The sequence below is a fragment of the Megalobrama amblycephala genome, linkage group LG3, assembly GCF_018812025.1.
Source record: "Megalobrama amblycephala isolate DHTTF-2021 linkage group LG3, ASM1881202v1, whole genome shotgun sequence".
NCBI lineage: Eukaryota > Metazoa > Chordata > Actinopteri > Cypriniformes > Xenocyprididae > Megalobrama > Megalobrama amblycephala.
In genome coordinates this window covers 47,959,340-47,979,885 of record NC_063046.1, presented here as the reverse complement: position 1 = coordinate 47,979,885, position 20,546 = coordinate 47,959,340, and the positions used below count along the sequence as shown (strand labels likewise).

At 38.4% G+C, this 20,546-nt stretch overlaps 3 protein-coding genes across 3 annotated transcripts; 2 read left to right on the top strand and 1 right to left on the bottom strand.

Moving 5' to 3' along the window:
• Positions 1–13: 13 nt before the first annotated feature.
• On the top strand, positions 14–5,517 carry si:dkey-19b23.8. Its single transcript, XM_048185835.1, has 3 exons — positions 14–306; positions 2,330–3,019; positions 3,726–5,517. Exons 1-3 carry the CDS (start codon positions 264–266, stop codon positions 3,809–3,811), a joined length of 819 nt encoding a protein of 272 aa, XP_048041792.1. The 5' UTR covers positions 14–263; the 3' UTR covers positions 3,812–5,517.
• A 188-nt stretch (positions 5,518–5,705) lies between these two features.
• Positions 5,706–10,460, bottom strand: si:dkey-19b23.7. Its single transcript, XM_048185834.1, has 8 exons — positions 10,167–10,460; positions 9,724–9,789; positions 9,548–9,619; positions 8,452–8,627; positions 8,316–8,373; positions 7,499–7,670; positions 6,994–7,191; positions 5,706–6,668 (listed from the first exon to the last, which is right to left on the bottom strand). Exons 1-8 carry the CDS (start codon positions 10,176–10,178, stop codon positions 6,553–6,555), a joined length of 870 nt encoding a protein of 289 aa, XP_048041791.1. The 5' UTR covers positions 10,179–10,460; the 3' UTR covers positions 5,706–6,552.
• A 4,095-nt stretch (positions 10,461–14,555) lies between these two features.
• zpax4 (zona pellucida protein AX 4) lies at positions 14,556–20,509 on the top strand. Its single transcript, XM_048185830.1, has 19 exons — positions 14,556–14,713; positions 14,793–14,872; positions 14,959–15,048; positions 15,137–15,264; positions 15,733–15,873; positions 15,936–16,010; positions 16,083–16,253; positions 16,372–16,468; positions 16,654–16,874; positions 16,966–17,119; positions 17,201–17,415; positions 17,499–17,616; positions 18,928–19,133; positions 19,229–19,346; positions 19,497–19,666; positions 19,795–19,892; positions 19,980–20,089; positions 20,196–20,336; positions 20,426–20,509. The coding sequence occupies exons 1-19, from the start codon at positions 14,691–14,693 to the stop codon at positions 20,443–20,445; spliced, it is 2,376 nt and encodes a 791-aa protein (XP_048041787.1). The 5' UTR covers positions 14,556–14,690; the 3' UTR covers positions 20,446–20,509.
• The last annotated feature ends 37 nt before the right edge of the window (positions 20,510–20,546 follow it).

Sequence of the window (20,546 nt, the reverse complement as noted above, 5' to 3'; positions counted from 1 at the left end):
CTACAGACGCGCGTTTGACTCATTCGGTTGGTCTGAGCTAAACTGTGAGGTAAGCAGAGCCGCCTTGCCCACGCCAGGAGATCATGCGTTTGTCTCGTCGTATCATATCCACTCTCGATATTGTGAAAGAGCGCGTTCATTTCAGTGTATGGTAAAGCGCCCATGCCGCTACAATTTCGATTTTAGTGAAAAACGTTTTACGAGGTGATAAAAATTACGAGGTTTGGACGTCTATTTTCCATTCAGCGGTTTGTGGAGGACGCATGATTTATCTGTGCCGGACTAAAAGCGAAGAGTGCATGAAAGGTGAGTCTTTTACTGAATTGTGTTTGGAAAGGAAGTGTATCTGATTTAGGAATCTTTGTGCGCATGATGTTTTGTCAGAGTCAATTCAACAATTTACTGTTATTAAATTTTATTTTATTTTTTTACCTGATCAGAACCAAGGTAAAACCAGGCTGGAAGAAGAGTAAGCAATTTTAGGCAGGTTTTCTCACAGTAATTCAGCAATATCAGTATTGGCATATTTTAGGCTATTATAAAAAACAGTGATTCAAGCACTATGAAGTAATTGCATTGGTTTGTAATAATTAACTCTTCAAGACTTGTGGATGACCACAGTGGGGATCTCTGACTAAAGTTCAATACAGTCTTTTTAAGTCAGTTAAAGTTGTTTTTCATTCATGTTGACAACAGCATGATTTAAAAAGCTTGTCTCTATTATTAGCTGCAACTAGATAACCATCAGAATGACTTTACATTTGTCTAGTTGTCTACTGTATTTGACTATGAGCGTCATTACCACGTGAATACATTTGAGTCTCTCACAACAACAAATGAGGCAACATGAAAAACATTAGACAACTGGTACAATTATTAAAATGTGTAAACTAAAAAAAAGCCATTTCAGATCACAAAGATCAGTTCACAAAACTCATTCTAGGTCAGATGTTTACAAGGGTTGCCTAACAGGTTGTTTCCTTGCAGGTGTGTGTGTTTGTATGTGTTTGTGTGTTGTTGCCTCTAGATCAAATCAGTCTAGGTTATTTTATGTTTGCATTCCTCACATGACACGCTATTATACGCCATTGTCTTTAGGACAAAAAATGTTTTGAAGGTGGCGGGATGTCGTCTAAAGCTGTTTCCTGTAGAAAGTTTCTCCTCAATAGGCATTAGAGCTAAAACCAGTTGGAGGTCTGAGTTGTGACCACCGTCAGAAGCCTCTAGGGATGCTGAAATAATGGGTCAGAAAAAAAGACTGCAGAAAAAATAAAATGCAGCACAATGGTATCGGCCACATGGCCAACACAATGTGGGAATAAAAGGGAGATGTTTTCTGGAACACAAGACAAAGGAAAAAAACCGCAGCTCCAAGTGTTACATAACTTCTGCAAGGTAGAACTTCACCCCTCTATGCATTTGGACTTGACCTAATGAGGGCCTCAAGGGCATGTTAACACTAGGCTTTGTTAAAGTACATGTTTGAAATGGGTGGTGTGCATGTTTCAACATATTAAGTATATACTTAAGGGACATGCTTTAACTGGGTCATCAGTTTCTTGGTCAGTTACTTGACACTTGGGATGCAAGATATATATTGCTACCATATTGATTATAAGCCAGTATTATAAATGTTTTCATCAGTATCGGTCCGTATTAGATACTTAGATATATAGAGTTGGGCAGAATTTTTATTTGTCCATCCCTACTTGAAAGAGAATCTTATCTGAACATGAACAAAATCTTATAAATAAGCCCCTTCAAAATGGTGGGATCTTTGTAAATTGAAGTGGAAAGTACTTCTCGATTTCCCCACAAACACTTCTTTTTTTTTTGTTATAGTCCTTTTTCCAGCAAAGTGTCTTGGATGACTCCCAGACGACAGACGTTCTTCCACTCTTGCGAGACGCAAATGTGGCCTGATTAAAATTTGAAGCTCCTGTGCTAAACGCAGGAGGAGACAATGCACAAGTGTGTGTTAATGCTTGACTGAAACCTATCCTATCCTGAGATCTTGCTTGTGGGTTTATTTGTGGCCATTTTTCCACGAAGAGCTCACAGATAGTTACAGTCTGATTGACACATAAGAACATAATGTTCTGAGTCATTTTATACTTAAACATTAAAGTAGTGTGTGGCTAAAAATATAAATGAAGTGAAAAACCTGGTTATGAAAAGTAACAGTTGGATCACGATTGAGTAAATATCTATTTTGGGTAAAGAAAAGACAATTTCAATCATGCCTGCATTGTTTAATATGTTTTCCATTTTGTGTTGTGATTTTTCACCTTATGAGTATGACAATCTCTCTCTTCCTTCTTTGCTTCAGATCTCAAGGCTATACTCCGCTGCGCCACACTGGGAGCCTTACTGGATAAGCAGGAGAAGGATCCCTGTAATTCCAAAAAAGCTCCACTTCTGTCTTCTCCCACGATGGCTCTGGCTTCCTTCCATCTGATGCAAACTCTAAAGAACTCACCGGCGGCCCTGCGGCGGCGATTCCGTCGTGACCGCACGGAAAGCCTCTCTCACGGCGATCCCCTCTTCAAGGTGCATTACCTCGGCACCAAGAAGATCTTCTCTCTGGACTTGGAACAGGCAGAGGAGGCCATTGATCGACTGCTAGATGGGGCCCCTGGGAAGCTTTCTAAAGATCATGCCCTGGTAGTGCGTCCCCGATACGTTGAGGTTAAAGAACTGAGTACCGGAAGGCAGCTCACCAAGACCTACTTGCAGGACATTGCATACTGTGCCTCGCACACAGCTAGACCCAATGTGTTTCTGTACATCTGCAGGCAGCCCGGTCAGCAACTGCAGTGCAGAGTGTTCTGGTGCAGTCGGGCAGAAAGGGCAAAGGACATGACCGCCTGCCTGGCGAGGTCGTTTCAGCGAGCACTTAATGACTGGCAGGGTGGATGCGCCACCTTGCCGCAGGGGGAAGTGCTAACTAAAGAGCCAGAGATGCCTGGTACGCCCACTGCACCTAGAGGGTCAACATTGCCAGCCAGTTTGGGAAAAGGTGAGTTGAAGAAGGACAAAGTAGAGACCAATGAGTGCAACATTTCTGTAGCTTACATGTTTCCAACTCTCCTCCTGTCCTGCAGAGTGTAGCTCCAACCAGCTTCAAAACCCGCCTGGATGTTTCTAATCATCTTGAGGACCTTGATTGGCTGGTTCAGGAGTGTTTACTTAGGGTTGGAGCTAGACTCTGCAAGACAGAGGAACTGAGTATGACATCCCTGCTGTAGCTCAAACAGTTGAGCATGGTGCTAGCAATGCCAAAGTCATGGGTTCAATTCCCAGGGAATGCACGAACAGATAAAATGTATACCTTGAATGCAATCCAAGCCGCTTTGGATGGAAGCATCTGCCAAATGCATAAATGTAATGTAAATGAGTTCAATGAGGAATGCAACCACTAGCACAGGGGTTCTCAACTCTGGCCCTCAAGATCAGATTTCCCTCAGAGTGTATCTCCAACCCTGATCAAATTCACCTACCCGTAGCTTTCTAATTACCCCGAAGACTTTGATTAGCTTGTTTTAGTTGTTTGATTAGGGTTGGAGCTAAAATCTGCAAGACTGTGGATCTCGAAGGGCAGAGTTGAGAACCCCTGCACTAGAATCTTGTAAAATTCTAAATGCGTACATTTACATTTCCCCAATGTTCTTTTTTTTCTATTTCAAAGTTGTAACTGTATATATACATTTTTTTGTGTGTTGCAGTCCGTTGGAAGAAGAGGGGGTCGGTGTCTCGCAGTCCCCTCCGTGCCATAAGCAGAAGAGGTTCTGCCAGCGACACCTGGCATTGAGAGTCCCCGTCACACCCTGAACCTTAATTTTGTGATTCCTGGGAATTTCCAGAACTGAATGTGAGGAAAAGGACAACCACACCTATAACTGGTGGAACTTTTGAGCTTTGAAAGAGTTTGCAACTCAAGTATGTGCCAAGTCTGTGTCTGAACAGCTAACGCATTTGAGGTTACCAAGCTACCAAAGTGATAAACTATAGGTTTCCAGAGATGATTATTTTTGTTTTGGGATGTTGATGGGTTCAGTCATTTTATCTCTGTTTGCTTAAGGACAAAGATACAAAACCAAAGCTGTTTATCTGCACTGAACTGGCATTTAGTTTTAAAGCCATGTATGTATCATGGAGTTGAGGGCTTCTAGTCAGTCTCCTCCTCTGTGTACATGTCTGGATAGTTTGCTAATGTGACTGAGCAATGAGACAGTTTCTGTTTGTATTAGAGATGTCAAGAAAGGATCTGTGTGGAAAGTGGGTGGATGCATGATGGTAAACAGTAGCAGGATCAGAATGTTAAAGCATTTGAAAAGTGTTTTTATCCCAAATGCACAAGTTATGCTGTAAATGTGCATTGTAAAGACAATCAGCTTTTTATCCTAAACGACTGTATGCTTACCAAATGCTCTTTTTCATATGGCCAAATCTCCACACGTTGTTACTAATGATATTGTATTAATATTACATCCTTTATGTGACCATCATTCATGGTGAATTATTTACTGCGTATTTACTTGGCATCAGGACCGGCTTGACAATCAGGACTGGTTGTTATTTGGCATTGGAAAGACAGAGGTACTGAGATTCATGATTCTGGTGGTCTATCATAGCCATATCCCGCTTTGCCTGGTTCTACCTCAGTTTGCCATTTTTATTCATAGTTTAAGTCATTCAAGCATTGAACTTGAAGCATAGGTCCTAAATCCCAACAGATAATGAAGTGTAGAGTTAGTGGTATTACTGTGTGCTCTTAAAATGAGAAGTATTCTCTCTATGCACCTGCATTCCAGCAGTTTTTGAGGCCATAATGGCTCATGCACCCCTCCTTTTTCTTTTTTTCCTCTGTAACTGCAAGTTGTTTTTCAACATTTTTCTCCAAAAAGAAAAAAGCCAACTCAGACACTGTCTCCAGGCAACAGCTTATGACATCAGAATGCTGACTGATTCAAAAGTATGCTTGCATAGAGCGTCATGTCCTTGAAAAAGCAGCACTGTTGCACTGCAGTTATATGTAGTTATGAAGCGCAAGAAAGCATTTTTAAGTGGCCAGGTTGCATAAACCAAATAATATAAACAAGGACCCCCTTCTTAGCATGACTGGAACAATCAAGTTTTCCTAGAACAAAGATTGTCTAGCACCATAAGTAGCTATTTCCTTCACACTGTTACATATGCTCACTGAGAATTGCATCATATCACAGCAGTATACAGGCGGCGCCTCATGGTATTAAACATTCTGCCTGACGCGTTAGGGCAATTACGTCAAAGGATTTTTTTTTTACAGTTTTATCCTTATGGATTTTATTTAAAGTATAGTATTAAACCATATCTCGCACTACAAAGACTTCAGATCTGTTGTTGGATCTGTAATGTCTGCTTTATGAGGTGTTTGATGTTCTATGAATGTTCTTGTACCTTGTTTTAAAACTATTTGCGTGTATCTATTTAAATATTAAATGTATTTCATGGAATATTAAACTTTTTATACATTGAGCATTTGTGTCTTGTATTCTATTCATTTGTTAAACACACAAAACACCCTTTAAAAATGAGGGTTCTTTATTGGCATTGATGGTTCCGAGAAGAACCTTTAACATCCATGGAACCATTTCATTCCACAAAAGGTTCTTTATAGTTGAAAAAGGTTCTTTTAAGAATTGTTCACTGAAAGGGACTTTGGGGAACCAAAATGGTTGTTCTATGACATTGCTGTGAAAACCACCTTTTGGAATATTTATTTTTAAGAGTGAAGAAGACACCAAAAACTTCTAAGTGTACATTTACACGACTATGATGTACTAAAAACGGAAACATTTTTCCTTTTGTGTTTTTTTGCGTACAGATGACTATGTTGTCAAAACTATTCCGTTCACATGTATCTGTGAAAACAATTAAAAACGCTGTCTTGTGCATGCCAGGCCAGTAGTTGGCGATGTCACTTTGTAAAGAAACACTACGCACTTATAGACTGAACACATAATACACATGTGTTTTTGTAGTTTACACCGAGAACGTGTACTTTTCAAAAGTTTGTTTTCAGGCCCCTAAAACGCTAAATGTACGTACAAAAACACAAAGTTTTCCGTTTTTAGTTGAAAACAGTGTCATGTAAACGGCCTCTAAAAAAAAAAAGCCAGTTGTTTCCTTGACTTCCAGGACAGACTAAATCCTTAAAGATGGAGCAGTTTCTGCATAAGTCATGGGGTGCAAATCTTTTAATGTGAGGGATTAAATTACTCCTGGTCTGATTTCATAACTTTTCAAAGACATGTACGTGCTTCACAAAAACATGCCATGGCTGACATTTAGGAGCTTAAAGTCATGGGGCTAAAGCGGTCATTATTGAACCTCTTTGTTTACCCTTAAATTAATGGTCCTTAGTATCAAAAAGAAAGAAAGAAATAAACTATTAGTTCATGATTTAACTTGTTACAGTTCTAGATTGTGATTTGTGGAGTTTTAGGCCAAATGACAAATCCTTTACAATTTAATAACCTTGAATGTTGTTGTATTTTGAAGCATTAGCTCTCATTTGCCAGGTAAGGGACTTGATGTTCTGGGAAATCTGTCACTGCCTTGAAACTTATGGTTCTCAGAGAGGCTTTGGAAATGAAGTCGTCTCAATGGAACCAACTCTTCCATAACTAAGAAACAAAGTAGAAGAAACAGTGTATTAGAGGACGATAAGAAAACTAGAATAAAACTAACAGTTTGTTTTACACAAACTGGTAACCGCTTCAGCTCTAGCAGAAAATTAAGTGATTCTATGAAACAGCGATGTGTTTACCGGTATATGCGACAGTCACAGGATGTATGAATCAAGCCTAAGACTTCACTGTTTGTTTTTTTTGTATTGTTTTTCTTACAACCCTTATCTTGTGAGCACAATGACAAAAGAATATTTAAAATGTTTGGACCCTAGATTTCCCGGACTCCAATCTTTCAAAGAGATTCAAGCTCTGTGCTCACCCAGATCATAGAACGGTTCCTCTCTGCTTCCCTGAACCACAATCATCTCCAGGAAATTCAGAAGGGCCCCAGTAGCCAGGAGACGCTCTGGGAGGGACAGGGTTTGGAGGTAGCGCATGTCCAGAGAGAAGGGGTTGTCGGGAGGCGGCATGGTGCACAGTCCTACCAACTCACTCACCACGTCCCATACATGAGTTCCTACAGAGCAGATAAAAGTTTTGTGTCTTATGTAAAGCCCCTCTAAAATTAAAACTTCATTATAATTCGTTAAGTTTAGTTCTTTTGCTAAATTTTAAAAAAAGGCGAGATGTTTGATCACTGTCCTTCTGGTGTGCCACCATAAACCACTAAAGTAAGTCATATGTGCTTTCATACATAATATCTAACCTTTTTATATATATAAAAAAAGATTGTAAAAGTTTCTAAACCTTGAGCCAGGAACATGAAGAAATGGTGTATATAATAAAACTGTGAAATTATGGTCAATAAAAGTTGATTTTAAAACCTTGGGATGTTGAAACCCAGTCTGTGATGGACTTAAGTTTCATTGGTGTATCTTTGACTAGCGTATCAGTTCCTCCAACGTTTACTAGGCGCTCGTGATTGGATCGAATCCAGGCATAAGGTTGTCCATACTTGGCATAGCCAGCTAACAGGAACAGGGTGCAGTTCATTTCCTGCAATGAGAAAAAAACTCTTTTGAGAGCCTTGAACATTGCAAGACAATCAGAAATTTTGTCTTGGTCTCTTATAGAAAACTCAAAAGTCAAAGGGAAAATACAACAAGAGTACACTATGCAATCTATTTTGTATATCATCTTTAATCAATATGCTCATGACCATTGATAAGTTTGGGGCATGATTTTTCTTTTTTAAAGAAATTAATACTTTTAATCAGTAAGGATGAATTAAATTGACCAAACGTCACAGTAAATACATTTATAATGTAACAAAAGATACATCACAGTTTCTACAAAAATTTTAGGCAGCACAACTGTTTTCAACATTGATAATAATAATAAATGTTTCTTGAGCGGCAAATCAGCATATTCAAATGATTTCTGAAGGATCATGTGATGCTGAAAAAAAAAAATTCAGCTTTGACATCCAAGGAATAAATTACAGGCTAAATCTTTTTTTGATCAAATAAATGCAGCTTTAGTAGTTTAGAAGTCATAAGAGACTTCTTCCAAAAACATTCTTACAGACCCCACACTTTTGAATGGTAGTGTATATTTTATCATTGCCAGTGTGTTTTAAGATTGGCAATGTTCTTAATCCGTGAATTTGTCACTGGCCCTTGAATCTGAAATGATACTCACAGGAACAGCGATCTCTCGCTCACTGGGTGAGGCTGGGAGAAGATGAGAATCGACATCCCTATAAGGGAATAATGAAAATAATTGATTTATATAACTTAGTTCATAATTGCTAGAGTCCAAGGATATTCCTCTCCACCTGCTGGGAGTTTGTTGCTGTGTGGCTTCTGGCATCTGTTGTTTGTGTTGTGGAAGTAGTTCTTCTCCTGCTAAAGGTGAGCTGGCGTAATCGCTGTCCAGACTGTAACTACTACTGCAGGTTGAGCTGGTGAAGGTGGAGGCCACAGACACGGCGTACCCAGGAGAACGCCATCTCTGTGAGCAAAAAAAGATGTAGCCATCAGATGTAACTGTCTGATGCAGCAGCACTTGACATTGAGATTAAAGTGTTAGTTCACCCAAAAATGAAAATAATGTCATTTATTACTCACCCTCATGTCGTTCTACACCTGTAAGGCCTTCATTCATCTTCGGAACACAAATTATTGTGTTCCGAAGATGAATTATTGTGTTCCGAAGAGAATGAAGGCCTCATGTGTAGAACGACATGAGGGTGAGTAATAACAAAGACTATAGAATAACACAAGACGTGTCACTCGTATTGTTTTGAATGGGAGAAAGTGTAACGCGCAATATGGCGGAATAAGTCCCGCCTTCTAAATAAGAGCCAATCGCCTACTGGTAAAGTCATCGCGTCACTGCAGCAGCCATTAGAAGCACCGGTTTCTATAGAAACAGTCAGACGCCCGCCTTTGAAACATGGCAGACGAGACGCGCATTTATGTCTGCGCATGCGCATTAGCTTGATCCAGCCTAAAAAATACAGGTTTTTTTTGTCATGATTCGAGCGTTTGGATAAAACATTTATAAGACAGCTGTTTTCAGATTTCATTGGTGATTTCAAATATGAAACGTAATCGTAAGGTTGGCAAACAGTTTTGGAGAATTTTATGTTTCCCCATTCAAAGACATAGGGCATGATGCCCAGGATGCCCGAAAGGCGTTTCAAAGATGGCCGCCGAGTGAAATGACTTGTCTTAAAGGGACTTTGGTAATAAATGACATTATTTTCATTTTTGTGTGAACTAATCCTTTAACTTTGTTTCCAGAGATATACTAGTATGTTTATAGATGCTCTACCAGTGATGAATTAACATCTCCAAACATCTAAAACACGTTTTTGGATATAAAAACTTTGTGATAACAGAGAGATAAACAGATTAACAAAGACCCACCAAGTCATCATTGACCACGGTCAACAGAAGTTCCTCTCTCCCTCTTAGCCAGGGCTGAAAATAATGGAAGCCCTGCAGACATAAAAGACAGTGAAACAGTGGCATGATTTTTAATTACATCAGAAAATGTAATTAAATATGAAATGGTACGTAGTATTACTTCAGTAACAGCCCACCTGTAACGAACCCAATATTGCAAGTTCGGACAGGAAGTGCTGAAGTTTCGTCTTTTGTTCTTGTTCCTGCATTTGTCACAAAAAGGCAAAGTGTTTATATAATTGGTTGTTCTTATACTGGATACAATACACACTTATAACAACAAATTGTTTTAACTTCTAATGTTAATTGAAAAGGGTTTGGTTAAGCCCACATATACTAAGGGCTCGTTTCTCCGTTACTATTCAACTGCAGCCAAGCCTGTCATTGCCAGCGATGGATTGAGGAGGAAATAAAAGCCCGTGCATTTAGTATTATGAGTTTACAAATTATGTTTTCTCCAGGCACATCATCATAATACGACCTAGGCTATGCAACACCAATTAATACAGTCAAACAATATCTAATCGAAAAGATTTGAGCATAAAGAAGCATGCAATCAAACGCATTTGTATATACTTACTCCACAGCTCATGTTTATATGCACGCTGATGGATAATCAAACCAATTTGCTGTAAATGAGATTTACATTTGACAAATTAATGCAAGCACACTGTCACGCCTATTTCCATATCCACTTCTTTGTGTTCCCCTTACTATACATTGGATCACTTTCCTTGGAAATTATTAATAATGCGAGCAATAATCTCTCAGATTATTTAGGTGAATCAGAATTCAGATCTTATTTCGTATTTCTCGCGCTGATCATTGTGCAGATGCTACCATCGTGCGTAAGGGATCGTCTGCGTGTTGTGCTCTTAAAGAAAAACGTAAAATAGCACACATCATCTGTGCATAATACTTTTTATACATGATACTATGGAGAGTATCGTTTAAAAGCCCATTACAAGATTCATTTGATCTAATCAAATCCAATAGGAATAGTCAATGACGTCTGAAAGATTTATGAATACCTCAGCCGTACAGATATATGAAAATCTGGAACTTATATAGCCACAAATTTTATAGCCAACTGCCGTTTGTGTTCAGTTATAATAATTAGCTTACTTAATGTTTATGTAAAATAGCCAGTACTATAATGTATTGCATTTGCTCTGTGGCACAGGACTGTAATTTAGTATAGCATGGTTATTATTTGCATTTAGCCACATTGTCAGTCATCACTTATGGCATAAATTATGCAGTATTAATGCTTGATATGTGAAACCTTGGCTTGACTGTCTTAAATGGGTTAAGCTGGGGTTTAGATGGTTGGCCTGGTCGTCTCATAGTCTGACCAGCAAACAAGTGCCCAAAAAAACCCACTCTAAAACCAATAAACCACACAGCAGTTTTCTTATGTCATAGAATCATCTCTCTCTCCCACAGCTGAAATTGCCTGTACCAATATGTTAGTTATGGGTTCCTTCATACATTTGTATGTTTCATGCTGTATTCACGCCGTTTCATCTATTTATCAAAAAAGGTCAATCTTTTTTTTTTTCTTAATTTCAGCACATTAATCAATAATACATATTATCAAATTCAGTTTCAAAGGAAAGGACACAATCTGTAGCTGTTAAATTCTGCGTTGACTAGAATTCAGCAGTCGACAGACAAATGACTCAATGCGCATATCAAGCAAAGTGATGTCACCCTGTTGCCCACAACAGGAAGTGAACACAATAGCAGCCGCCTAATGCTGCCAGAAGAGATTCAGTGGAATGTGTATTGTCTATAGTGGAGCTACAGATATGCTCTGTGAGACAGAATACATTATGTACTTTCTGTTTTAATCGGGAATCTTATTAATTGTTCTGCTTTAATGATGTCACTGTTTCACTTTTAGTCACTTCTTCTCAGAATATAATAAAGAAGTAAGAAATATGGTGTGAGATCACTGTTTCTCATTATAGTTTGTGACAGTTTCTTCCTCTTTATCACGAGGGGACCTTTCTGAATGCTACTAATTTTGATGGTAGTGTATGCTATTGGATGATTTACATTTTTGAAACTGATCTCACTTCCTGTCTGACAGATTGCATTATGTTCTTTTCCTGTGTCACCAGTAAGCTACATAATATAGCTATACTATACATTGTGTTCTTTAAAGTGATAGTTCACCCAAAAATGAAAATTCTTTCATAATTTACTTAAGTACATTTTTTCCATACTATGGAAGTCAGTTCTGCCCTACATCTGTTTGGTTACAAACATTCTTTCAAAATATCTTCCTTTGTGTTCAGCAGAACACAGAAATTTTGGAACAACTTGAGGGTGAGTAAATGATGACAGAATATTCCTTTTTTGGTGAACAATCCCTTTAAGGAGGTGCTTTACATAGCCTGCTACACAAAAAAAGTGCAATAACTACCCACTGTTTATTTATCAATGAATATAATTCAATTCTGGACTTCTGACCATAATTATAACAGAGAAGTACAATACTGTATGTATTTTCAAAGACACTGAAAAGCTTGTATAACCCATTAATTATATGCCAACATCTTCCCATTCAACCCTTCAAATGTCCCCTGAAATACAGTGTTGGGGGTAACGCATTACAAGTAACGTGAATTACTACTTTTTTAACTAACAAGTAACACGTTACTTTTAAAATTACAACAAAATAAGTAATACACGCTTTTTTTCTTCACATTTATTGATTGACACGGCTGTGGTTATTGATGGTAAACATGATGGTTATTGTAGTTCTAGACTAAATGTAGGCAGGCATTTACCAAACAGCTGTATTTCTAAAACAGTGAATCTCAGAATATTATGTAAATCTGCAATAATTAAATATGTTAAATAACACAAATAAATGTATCAACCAATGTTTTTGATGTTGACCTTCGATTATCCAATTAAACCCTACTATTACGCAAAAATGACTTTAGATAAACATGAAATTTGTTTCTTTTTTATTGCTGAAATAAGAATGTTGAAATGTCTTCTGCTTCCTATTATATTAAAATCCACAAAAGCTGAATGGTTTGTTTGAGTAGCGCCCTCTACTGTACAGATGCGAATTTGCTTTTCCTTCAGCCTGAGGCTTCTTCACTTTTGGTGTGAAAGAAAGAGCATTTACATTTGTCAAAAATAGAAGTTGTTTTTTGATATTAATAAACAAACAAGCAAGCCCAGCCCAGGTGAGAAAAAGTAACGCAGAAGTAACGTAATGCAATTAGTTACTTTTAGGAACTAACGCAATTTGCATGCACAGGAAAAAACCGTCTATTTAGCTTCATTTATTAATTGGTATCTTGACTTAATGTATTATATGTTTAGTACCTCATTCATTTGCTAGTACGATCGTTGCTCCTGTTTAGATGCTCAGTATATCATTTGGCAGATGGAGTAACACACCAGTGGCAGAGAGAATATGCAACTATTGTAAGTTAACTTTGAATTCTTCTGTGATAGAAGATGAGAAAAATTTCCTGTATGATTGTTCTTTGCATGTGGATCTGCGTAAGAAATATTTGGGTGATCTTGCTCTTGTTGGTGATGTTTGTACTGATGTGTCACATGTTTGTAATTCGGAGTATGCATGGAGATTGGCATTATACATATATATCATGGAATGAAGAAAAGAGTAGGCCTATCTGTTATGCTACTGTGCTTCTGTGGAACTATGAGCCGAGAGGCCATGTATTTCTGAAATAAACTTGACTTGACCTCAATAATTTATGTTATTATTTTGTTTCTCTTTCTCCCGGTTTCACAGACAAGGTTTAAGCTAGTCCCAGACTAAAATGCATTTCTGAGCAGTTTTAACTGAAATCATCTTGCACTGACATATCTTAAAATATGTCACTGTCATGGTTTTGTCTCAAGATGCACACTAATAATGTTATTTTGTAGTGTACATTTATAAAAGCTACTTAAATATCCTAATTGAACTAAGGGCTAATCCTGGTTTAGGCTAAGTGAAACCGGGCCTTTATTATTTCTTTGACGATTGTCAGGTTTTGAGATTTTTGCAGTTGGTGACACTCAAATCCTGGCTGATGTTTTATGTGCCTTTGCTCCCACCTTGTGGATAGGAACATTATTACACTAGTTCAATAATTTTTCTTTAGGCAGTTTTATTAAATTAGTTGAGAAAATTTAAAATGAGTGAAAGACTGAAAGAAGTACATGATTCTAAAATAATATATTGGACGGTTGAAACTAAGTGTCCTTTAAATAAGTCCTTTAAACAATTATCTGTAGATTTTATGTATACATATTTCCCCACTATTTCTTTTCCATAATATTCTTGAATAAGTGCTTGATTAGTTAACAGAAATAACACCATATAATTTTACTGTGCTTTTACTCATTATATACTGACTTTATTCCTACTTTATTCTAGGGAATCCAGGCTAACAAATATCAGCATGCAAATATAAGACTCATAGAGGTAAACTATTCTCTTTTTTTCTCTTTCTCAGATTGTTTATGACAACAGAAATGCCTACCATATGTGTAGATCTTTTATTTTAATCATTAATCAGACAAAACAGTTTTCTGGTAATTTTTCCTCTCCTGAAACTTAAATGCAGTACTTGCAACATATGGAAGCACATAGTAAGTGTTATTTTTTCCATACAAAATTGCATTGAAATCTGGTGGTCTTTTATTTTCTGTAATTCCAGCAGCAATGTGTAGCAAAGTTACTATTTTTGAAGATATGTAACATTCTGTATATGATCATTTAAAACTGGCATTGTCTTACTATTATTAAAAACAATTTTGAAATAAAATTGGCCTATTTTTTGAGCTACGAATAATGGGTGGACCAGGAAGTTCTGGAGAAGGAGGAGCTAACCAGTGACAGCAGCTGGTTAATTATGATGATTTACATTTGTCCTATTAAGCACAGCTGCTGTTGAAGTAACCAATCAACACAGTCAATCAACATTGCATATTTAAAATCTAGCCAGCAATTACATGTTGTCAGTCTTAGCGTGTAGCTCAGGATATTGTGATTTAGTGCTAATGTAGTTTTGGTAGTGTTTTTAATTTACCACACTACAGACACTTCAGTTAATCAGTGACTATGGCTTTTGGATTCGTTTTAGGGTAATTGTTTTTGAAACCATTTCTTTCTTGTTCTCTTTATGTGAAGTGAATCTAATGGGACTTATTTCTCTTTCTTCAGAGGGGTACTTTTCTTGTGTGCAGTAACATGTGCTCTACTTGATGCCAAAAGATTCCAGCAGTCCGCCACACTGCCACAAGGTAATGGGCTGATAAAAAGATGTCTGTCAATAAGAGTTTTGTCTGTGTCTAGTTGTCCTGCAACTGTCTCTTTGTCTTGTTTATAGTTCCCATTGAGGTTCAGTGCAAGGCCCATTCCCTGTCTGTCTCAGTGGACATACCGCCCTCTGGCAGTGAGCCTCGTTTTGAGGCAATTGGTGCGTTTTGTGTTTCCACCCTTTTTAGCATGTACATGTACAGTTCTAAATGCAAAACGATATGACCTCCTTTTTGGTGTCTTTGTAGATGCCACAGGTGTGTATCCTATTACAGAGAGCTATGGGGCTCAGTGTGGTTACACTTACTCTGTCCAACCCCTGCTGGGTCGTGTTATTCTGAGAGCCTCATACTTCTCCTGTCACACAGACAATCAGGTACACAATCAGATGTCCATAATGATGGACCTCTTCCAGGATAATGCTCACTTGAGAGTGATCTAGGCCAAAAATCCTGGCCAAATGTTTGGAGTCAATAAAAGTTTAGTTAAATTTGATTTATTCAAAGATTTGTTTGTCAACGAGTGACAGTAAAGACTTCTCTGTTAATTGTTTCAAATAAATGGCCTTAACTTTCTATTCAAAGAATCCTGAAAAACCTTCCAGTTTGCACAAAGCAGCACAACAGTTTTAAGCAAGAACAAACTGTTCTTGAGCACCAAATTGGCATATTAGAACCATGTGACCCTAAAGACCCAAGTAATGGCAAAAACACTAAGAGCCATTAAAATATTAAACTGTAGTTAAGTGTACCATCACAATATTACTATAACTAAATGCAGCCTTGATCATAAACATCAGAAAGGTTCTTGTTGACCTCAAACTTTTGAACCGTTTACTTTTCAGAATGATGAGGTCTTCTCCTTCATGTTTGGTGTGATCATTGTGGCTCAGAGTGGTGAAGAATTATTTTTCAATGTCTCTGAGACTTGCTCTGTTCGTCCTCTTTCTCCAAGAGAGGTTATTTGTGAAGAGAACTACATGGAGGTATGAGTGACTTTAATATGACGATTGTCATCTGGCTCGGTCTAATTGTTTCTTCCCTCTAGGTGTCTGTGAAAACTGATCTTCCTTGCTCTACATCTGGCAGTGTTAAAGAAGACTTCTCTGCAGCTTTCTCTGTGGTAAGTGGCTAGCTCTTATTCTTAATGGTTCACTTTGAACACATGGTTTTGGCTGCACTGTTTTGCTTTAAGGCCCGAAGTTCAGCAGTGGAGGCCTGGCAGGTGATGTTACAACAAGGAGGACAGCTGTCTGAAGTCATGTCGACTGAAGATGCTGCTGCTCTGGGCTACTTCATAACGGCCAGACCAGGCAGACTTGTTTTTCGGACAACCTTTGGACAACCTTACGCTTCTGTCAAAATGGTATGCCACATAACCAAAATGGTTAATGTCACTTCCACTTAACCCAGAATGGGTACATGTGACTTGATCTCAAGTGTTAACACTGACATCAGAACTCTTTCTTTCTCCTCTTTTTCAGGTCAGTGGTCTTGCAATTGAGGTGGTTGAAGCCACAGTGTTTTTTAGACAGAACTGGATGGTGGTCATGGTGGACCTGGTTGTTGCCTGCTCACTGGGTGAGAACCAAATATGTATCAGTTTATGTATGGGTTTTTAATTTGCCAAATTAAGTTTTACCATAATACCTGTTATTGTTTAGTATTGTGAAAAGGGATTAGTGCACTGCATTTGAACAATGTTTGAGTCCCCTTCAGGTTCTGTATTTGGACCATATTAATTATTATTTTTTTTTTCTCTTCAGATAAAGGTTCTTTTGATGGCTACAGACTTCATTGGAGGACCCCTGCAGTAATGACTCCTCTGGCTCTTCAATCTGAGTTTAGGAGCCAGTACATAAGCATTGGAGTTGATGGTGAGCTCCTAGATGAACAGGCCTCAGTGGACCGAGGCTACTCTCTGACTGTCGGTGAAGACACCATTGACAGTAGCATCCCCATTGCTGCCGAGGGTGCGATCAGGAAGGTATGGTCTGTGGAATTCTATCCATGTATGATGCTGGAATGTTACTTTTTTATGCATTCTGGTTATGAATGAAGTGTTAATTTGCCTACAGAGCTTTGTGACTGATGGTGTGTATAATGAGTTGTACACCATCCAGCTGACCTACCAGCAATCGTTTGCAGACCAGCGTGGTGTGGAGACAAAGTATAATGTGATCCGGCAAATAGCCACTCCACCAATTCCTCGTCTTCCCTTTTCAATTAACCGTGAGTTGGAATGGCTGTTAAATGTTTGTCATTGCTGCTCTTCGTGAACTAAATTCCCTTTAACTGTACTGACTCTTCCAGAAACAAACCCTGAGGAACGAGTCTTCACAGTCTACCTGGGTAATATTCCTTTTGATGTGGAACTGGTGGCCATAGAGCTGAATGGGCAGGAGATCTCTGTGCTGACTGCCATGCAGATGGGATACTCCATCACCAGAGTCCAAGAAGATGGCAGTGATATTACCTTTGCGTACATCCTAAGGGTGCCGTTTGAGGACCAATTTGTTGTGAAGCAGGTGAGTTTGCTCTTGTTAACTGGTTAAGAGGATTGGATCAAATTGGAGTCAAACTGGTCTATAGTCTTGTCTCTCTCTTTCAGTACATTACCGAGGGCCTTTTCGAGTACTCTTTGGAAGTTAAATGGACTTTGAACATAATTTCTCAAATGGATTCCTATTACCACTTTTCCTCTGTGACTGCTTTTGTCCAAGATATCCGTAAGGACCACTTTAGTTCTATATATATATATATATATATATATATATATATATATATATATATATATATATATATTATTATATATTTATATATTATTTTTTTTTTTTTTTTTTTTAAATCTTGTGTGGCCAGTTCTGCAGTTTCAGACACCTTAACTCTTGACAAGTGTAGCACATTCCCCTGGTCTCACAGATGAGGCTTAAGCTTAGCCCAAGACTAAGGGTACTTTACACAACATTGTTTAAAATGGAGACGTTTGAGTTTTTTCCACGTACAGATGAGACATTCTAAATGGTCCTCATTCTTACAAATCTGGGAAAATGACTAAATGCTGTGTTCTGCTGGCAGGACATAAGATCAAAGTCACTGGAAGGCAAGCCTGCAACCTTTAGCCAAAAAAGCATAACAGCTAATGCTACACAGGGAAGGAGTTTGTTTGGTTGTTGGGGTGGGTGTGTTTTTTTTTTTTTTTTTTTTTTTTTTTTTTTTTTTTGATGGATGTCAGTGGATGAGAGGTTTCACTATGCTGATTAAACTGCTTTCGTGGGGAAATGGCTAATCATTCAATCAACAGCCTGTTAATCTTCAGCATGTTTAGTGTAAATCAATACTTTTGTTGGGAACTATAGATTTTAGCTTGATTTAAAAATGTATTTTAAGAGAAGGCAGACAAGGGAATCTGATGTCCCTGCCATTACACAATGGGCTGAGAGGTGCCGCACGTGATTGTTAGCCGTTACGCTTTCTCCAATGGTAAGGGATACAAACCCTCTTAACTCCCTATAATATGATCTCTGACTTAGATGGTGATGAAACACTATTGACTGAATGTGTAATACGCATGTGCATGACGTCATTTTCACAGATTTGCATTTGTTTACACTGGGACGTTATCGAAAACAATTTCTCAAAAGCTGTCGTCTTTCAGACCACCAATGCTGTTGTGTAAATGGATGGCCAAAATGCATAATTTTTTAAATAACACTTATAAAAAGTGACTTGGATGTCCTAGTTGACCTAGGGCTTAGATTACACCAGGGTTGGACCTGTCTGTGAAACCAGGCTATTGTCTAATTGGTGTTTTAAAGGATTAGTCCACTTTCTAATTATAATTTACTCACCCCCATGTCATCCAAGATGCCCATGTCCTTCAGTCGAAAAGAAATTGAGATTTTTGAGAATTTCATTCATCAAACCTTTTTCTTTTTGACTGAAGAAAGGACATGGGCATCTTGGACTACATGGTGGGTAAGTAAATTATCAGGAAATTAATTTGAAAGTGGACTAATCCTTTAACTTTGTCTCAACAGTTCCATTCGTCTTTGACAGCCTGTGTGCTAACAATGGCATACGCTTCATGAAAAATCATCATGAGTATGATTACTTGTGGGACGTTGTCATCGGTCACTACCTGCTGACCCAACAGCTGGCATCTGAGCGTGGCTACATCATGACCAATGACAGCACCTCCTTGACACTGGATGTCCCTCTATTTACAATCGGATTCATCTATGAGGTTCGTCAACCACAAGCAGGGCCTGTGTAAGCGTTAAGTTTCTTAAAATTGCCTCTTAGTTTTTGACTGCTGAAATTGACATCCCTCTGTTGTAGAACATCACTCTGCAGCAGTTCCTTGGCACATTTGAACTTCTCACCAGAAATGCTAAAACCCTGGAGATTAAGCAGTCCTCAGCCAAAAGCTGTCTCTTTGAAACCACTGAGCTCTTGGGTAATGCAGCAGTTCTTATTGGCTTCACGCACATTTTTGGCATTGGCAGCAGAAAACACAAGCTGTCTTTGTCTAGGGATGGAATGGTAAAGGATTGTCACACAATAGTCTGGTTTGCTTGCAATCCGAGTGGTTTCCTTCTCTTTGTAGTGTGCTCTGCTGAGGGTGTGATGACTGTAGTGAGTGACATCACTAAAGCAGTACCTGCTGCAAACCCTGCCCGAACCACACTATTGGACCCAAGCTGCAGACCTCAAGAAACTGATGAGACCAGAGTCCTGTTCTCCTTTGGACTTAACACCTGTGGCACTAGATTTCAGGTGTTAACGGGGTCTTTTCTCTACCTATACCCCCACCACACATGCAAATGAAAGTTACTTTTTTTTTTTTTTTTTTTCTCTCTCTCTTTCTCTTTCTCTTTCTCTCTCTCTTTTCTTTCTCTATTCAGATTGATCAGCAGTATGTGACTTATGAAAATGAGATCATATTTCATGAGTTGTATTCCACAGACAGCAAGCCAGTAATAACAAGAGATGCTGCGTACAGGTATTATTACCCTAGTGAGTATCTATTAGCTCACTACTATCTAGGCACACGGCCACTTTTTTTTCCTCTTCTGTCCTCCCCTCTCAGGATGACCGTGAGGTGCATTTACCCAGTAAGTGGTATTGAAAGCCTTTTTGTGGACCGGAAGTTCAGAATGGGGACACCTGGAATTGGACAAATCAAGGACCCTGTGAAAGGCAAGTTGATCAAGCTTAACTACCTGAGCAATTGGGATTCTTTAGGCTGAATCTTGAGTGTGTGTTTTTTTTTTTTTTTTTTTTTTTTTTTTTTTTCTCCTTCCAGTTCCTCCCCAAATGCCCATACAGCTTCAGAAACAAACTGTTATGAAGCCCTCTTATCAGGCAGTTGTTGCAAAGAAACCAGCTGACTATGTGCATGTCGGCCAGTGGAGCTCACCAGCAGATGAACATGCTTGGTCATTAGGTGAACTTTTATATTGTGTAATGTGTGTGCATGCGTGTGTGTATATATTATATACGTTTATAATAAGTGCATGTACCTTTCTTTTTCAGGACCTAATGGCAACTTTTAGATTTTGGAGTGATTTAATTTGTATCATGCTCTTTGTCTCTGAAATAATAAACCGGTTTCCTAAAGCCTTTGTGTCCTTTTACATGACTGTAGGTTAATTCA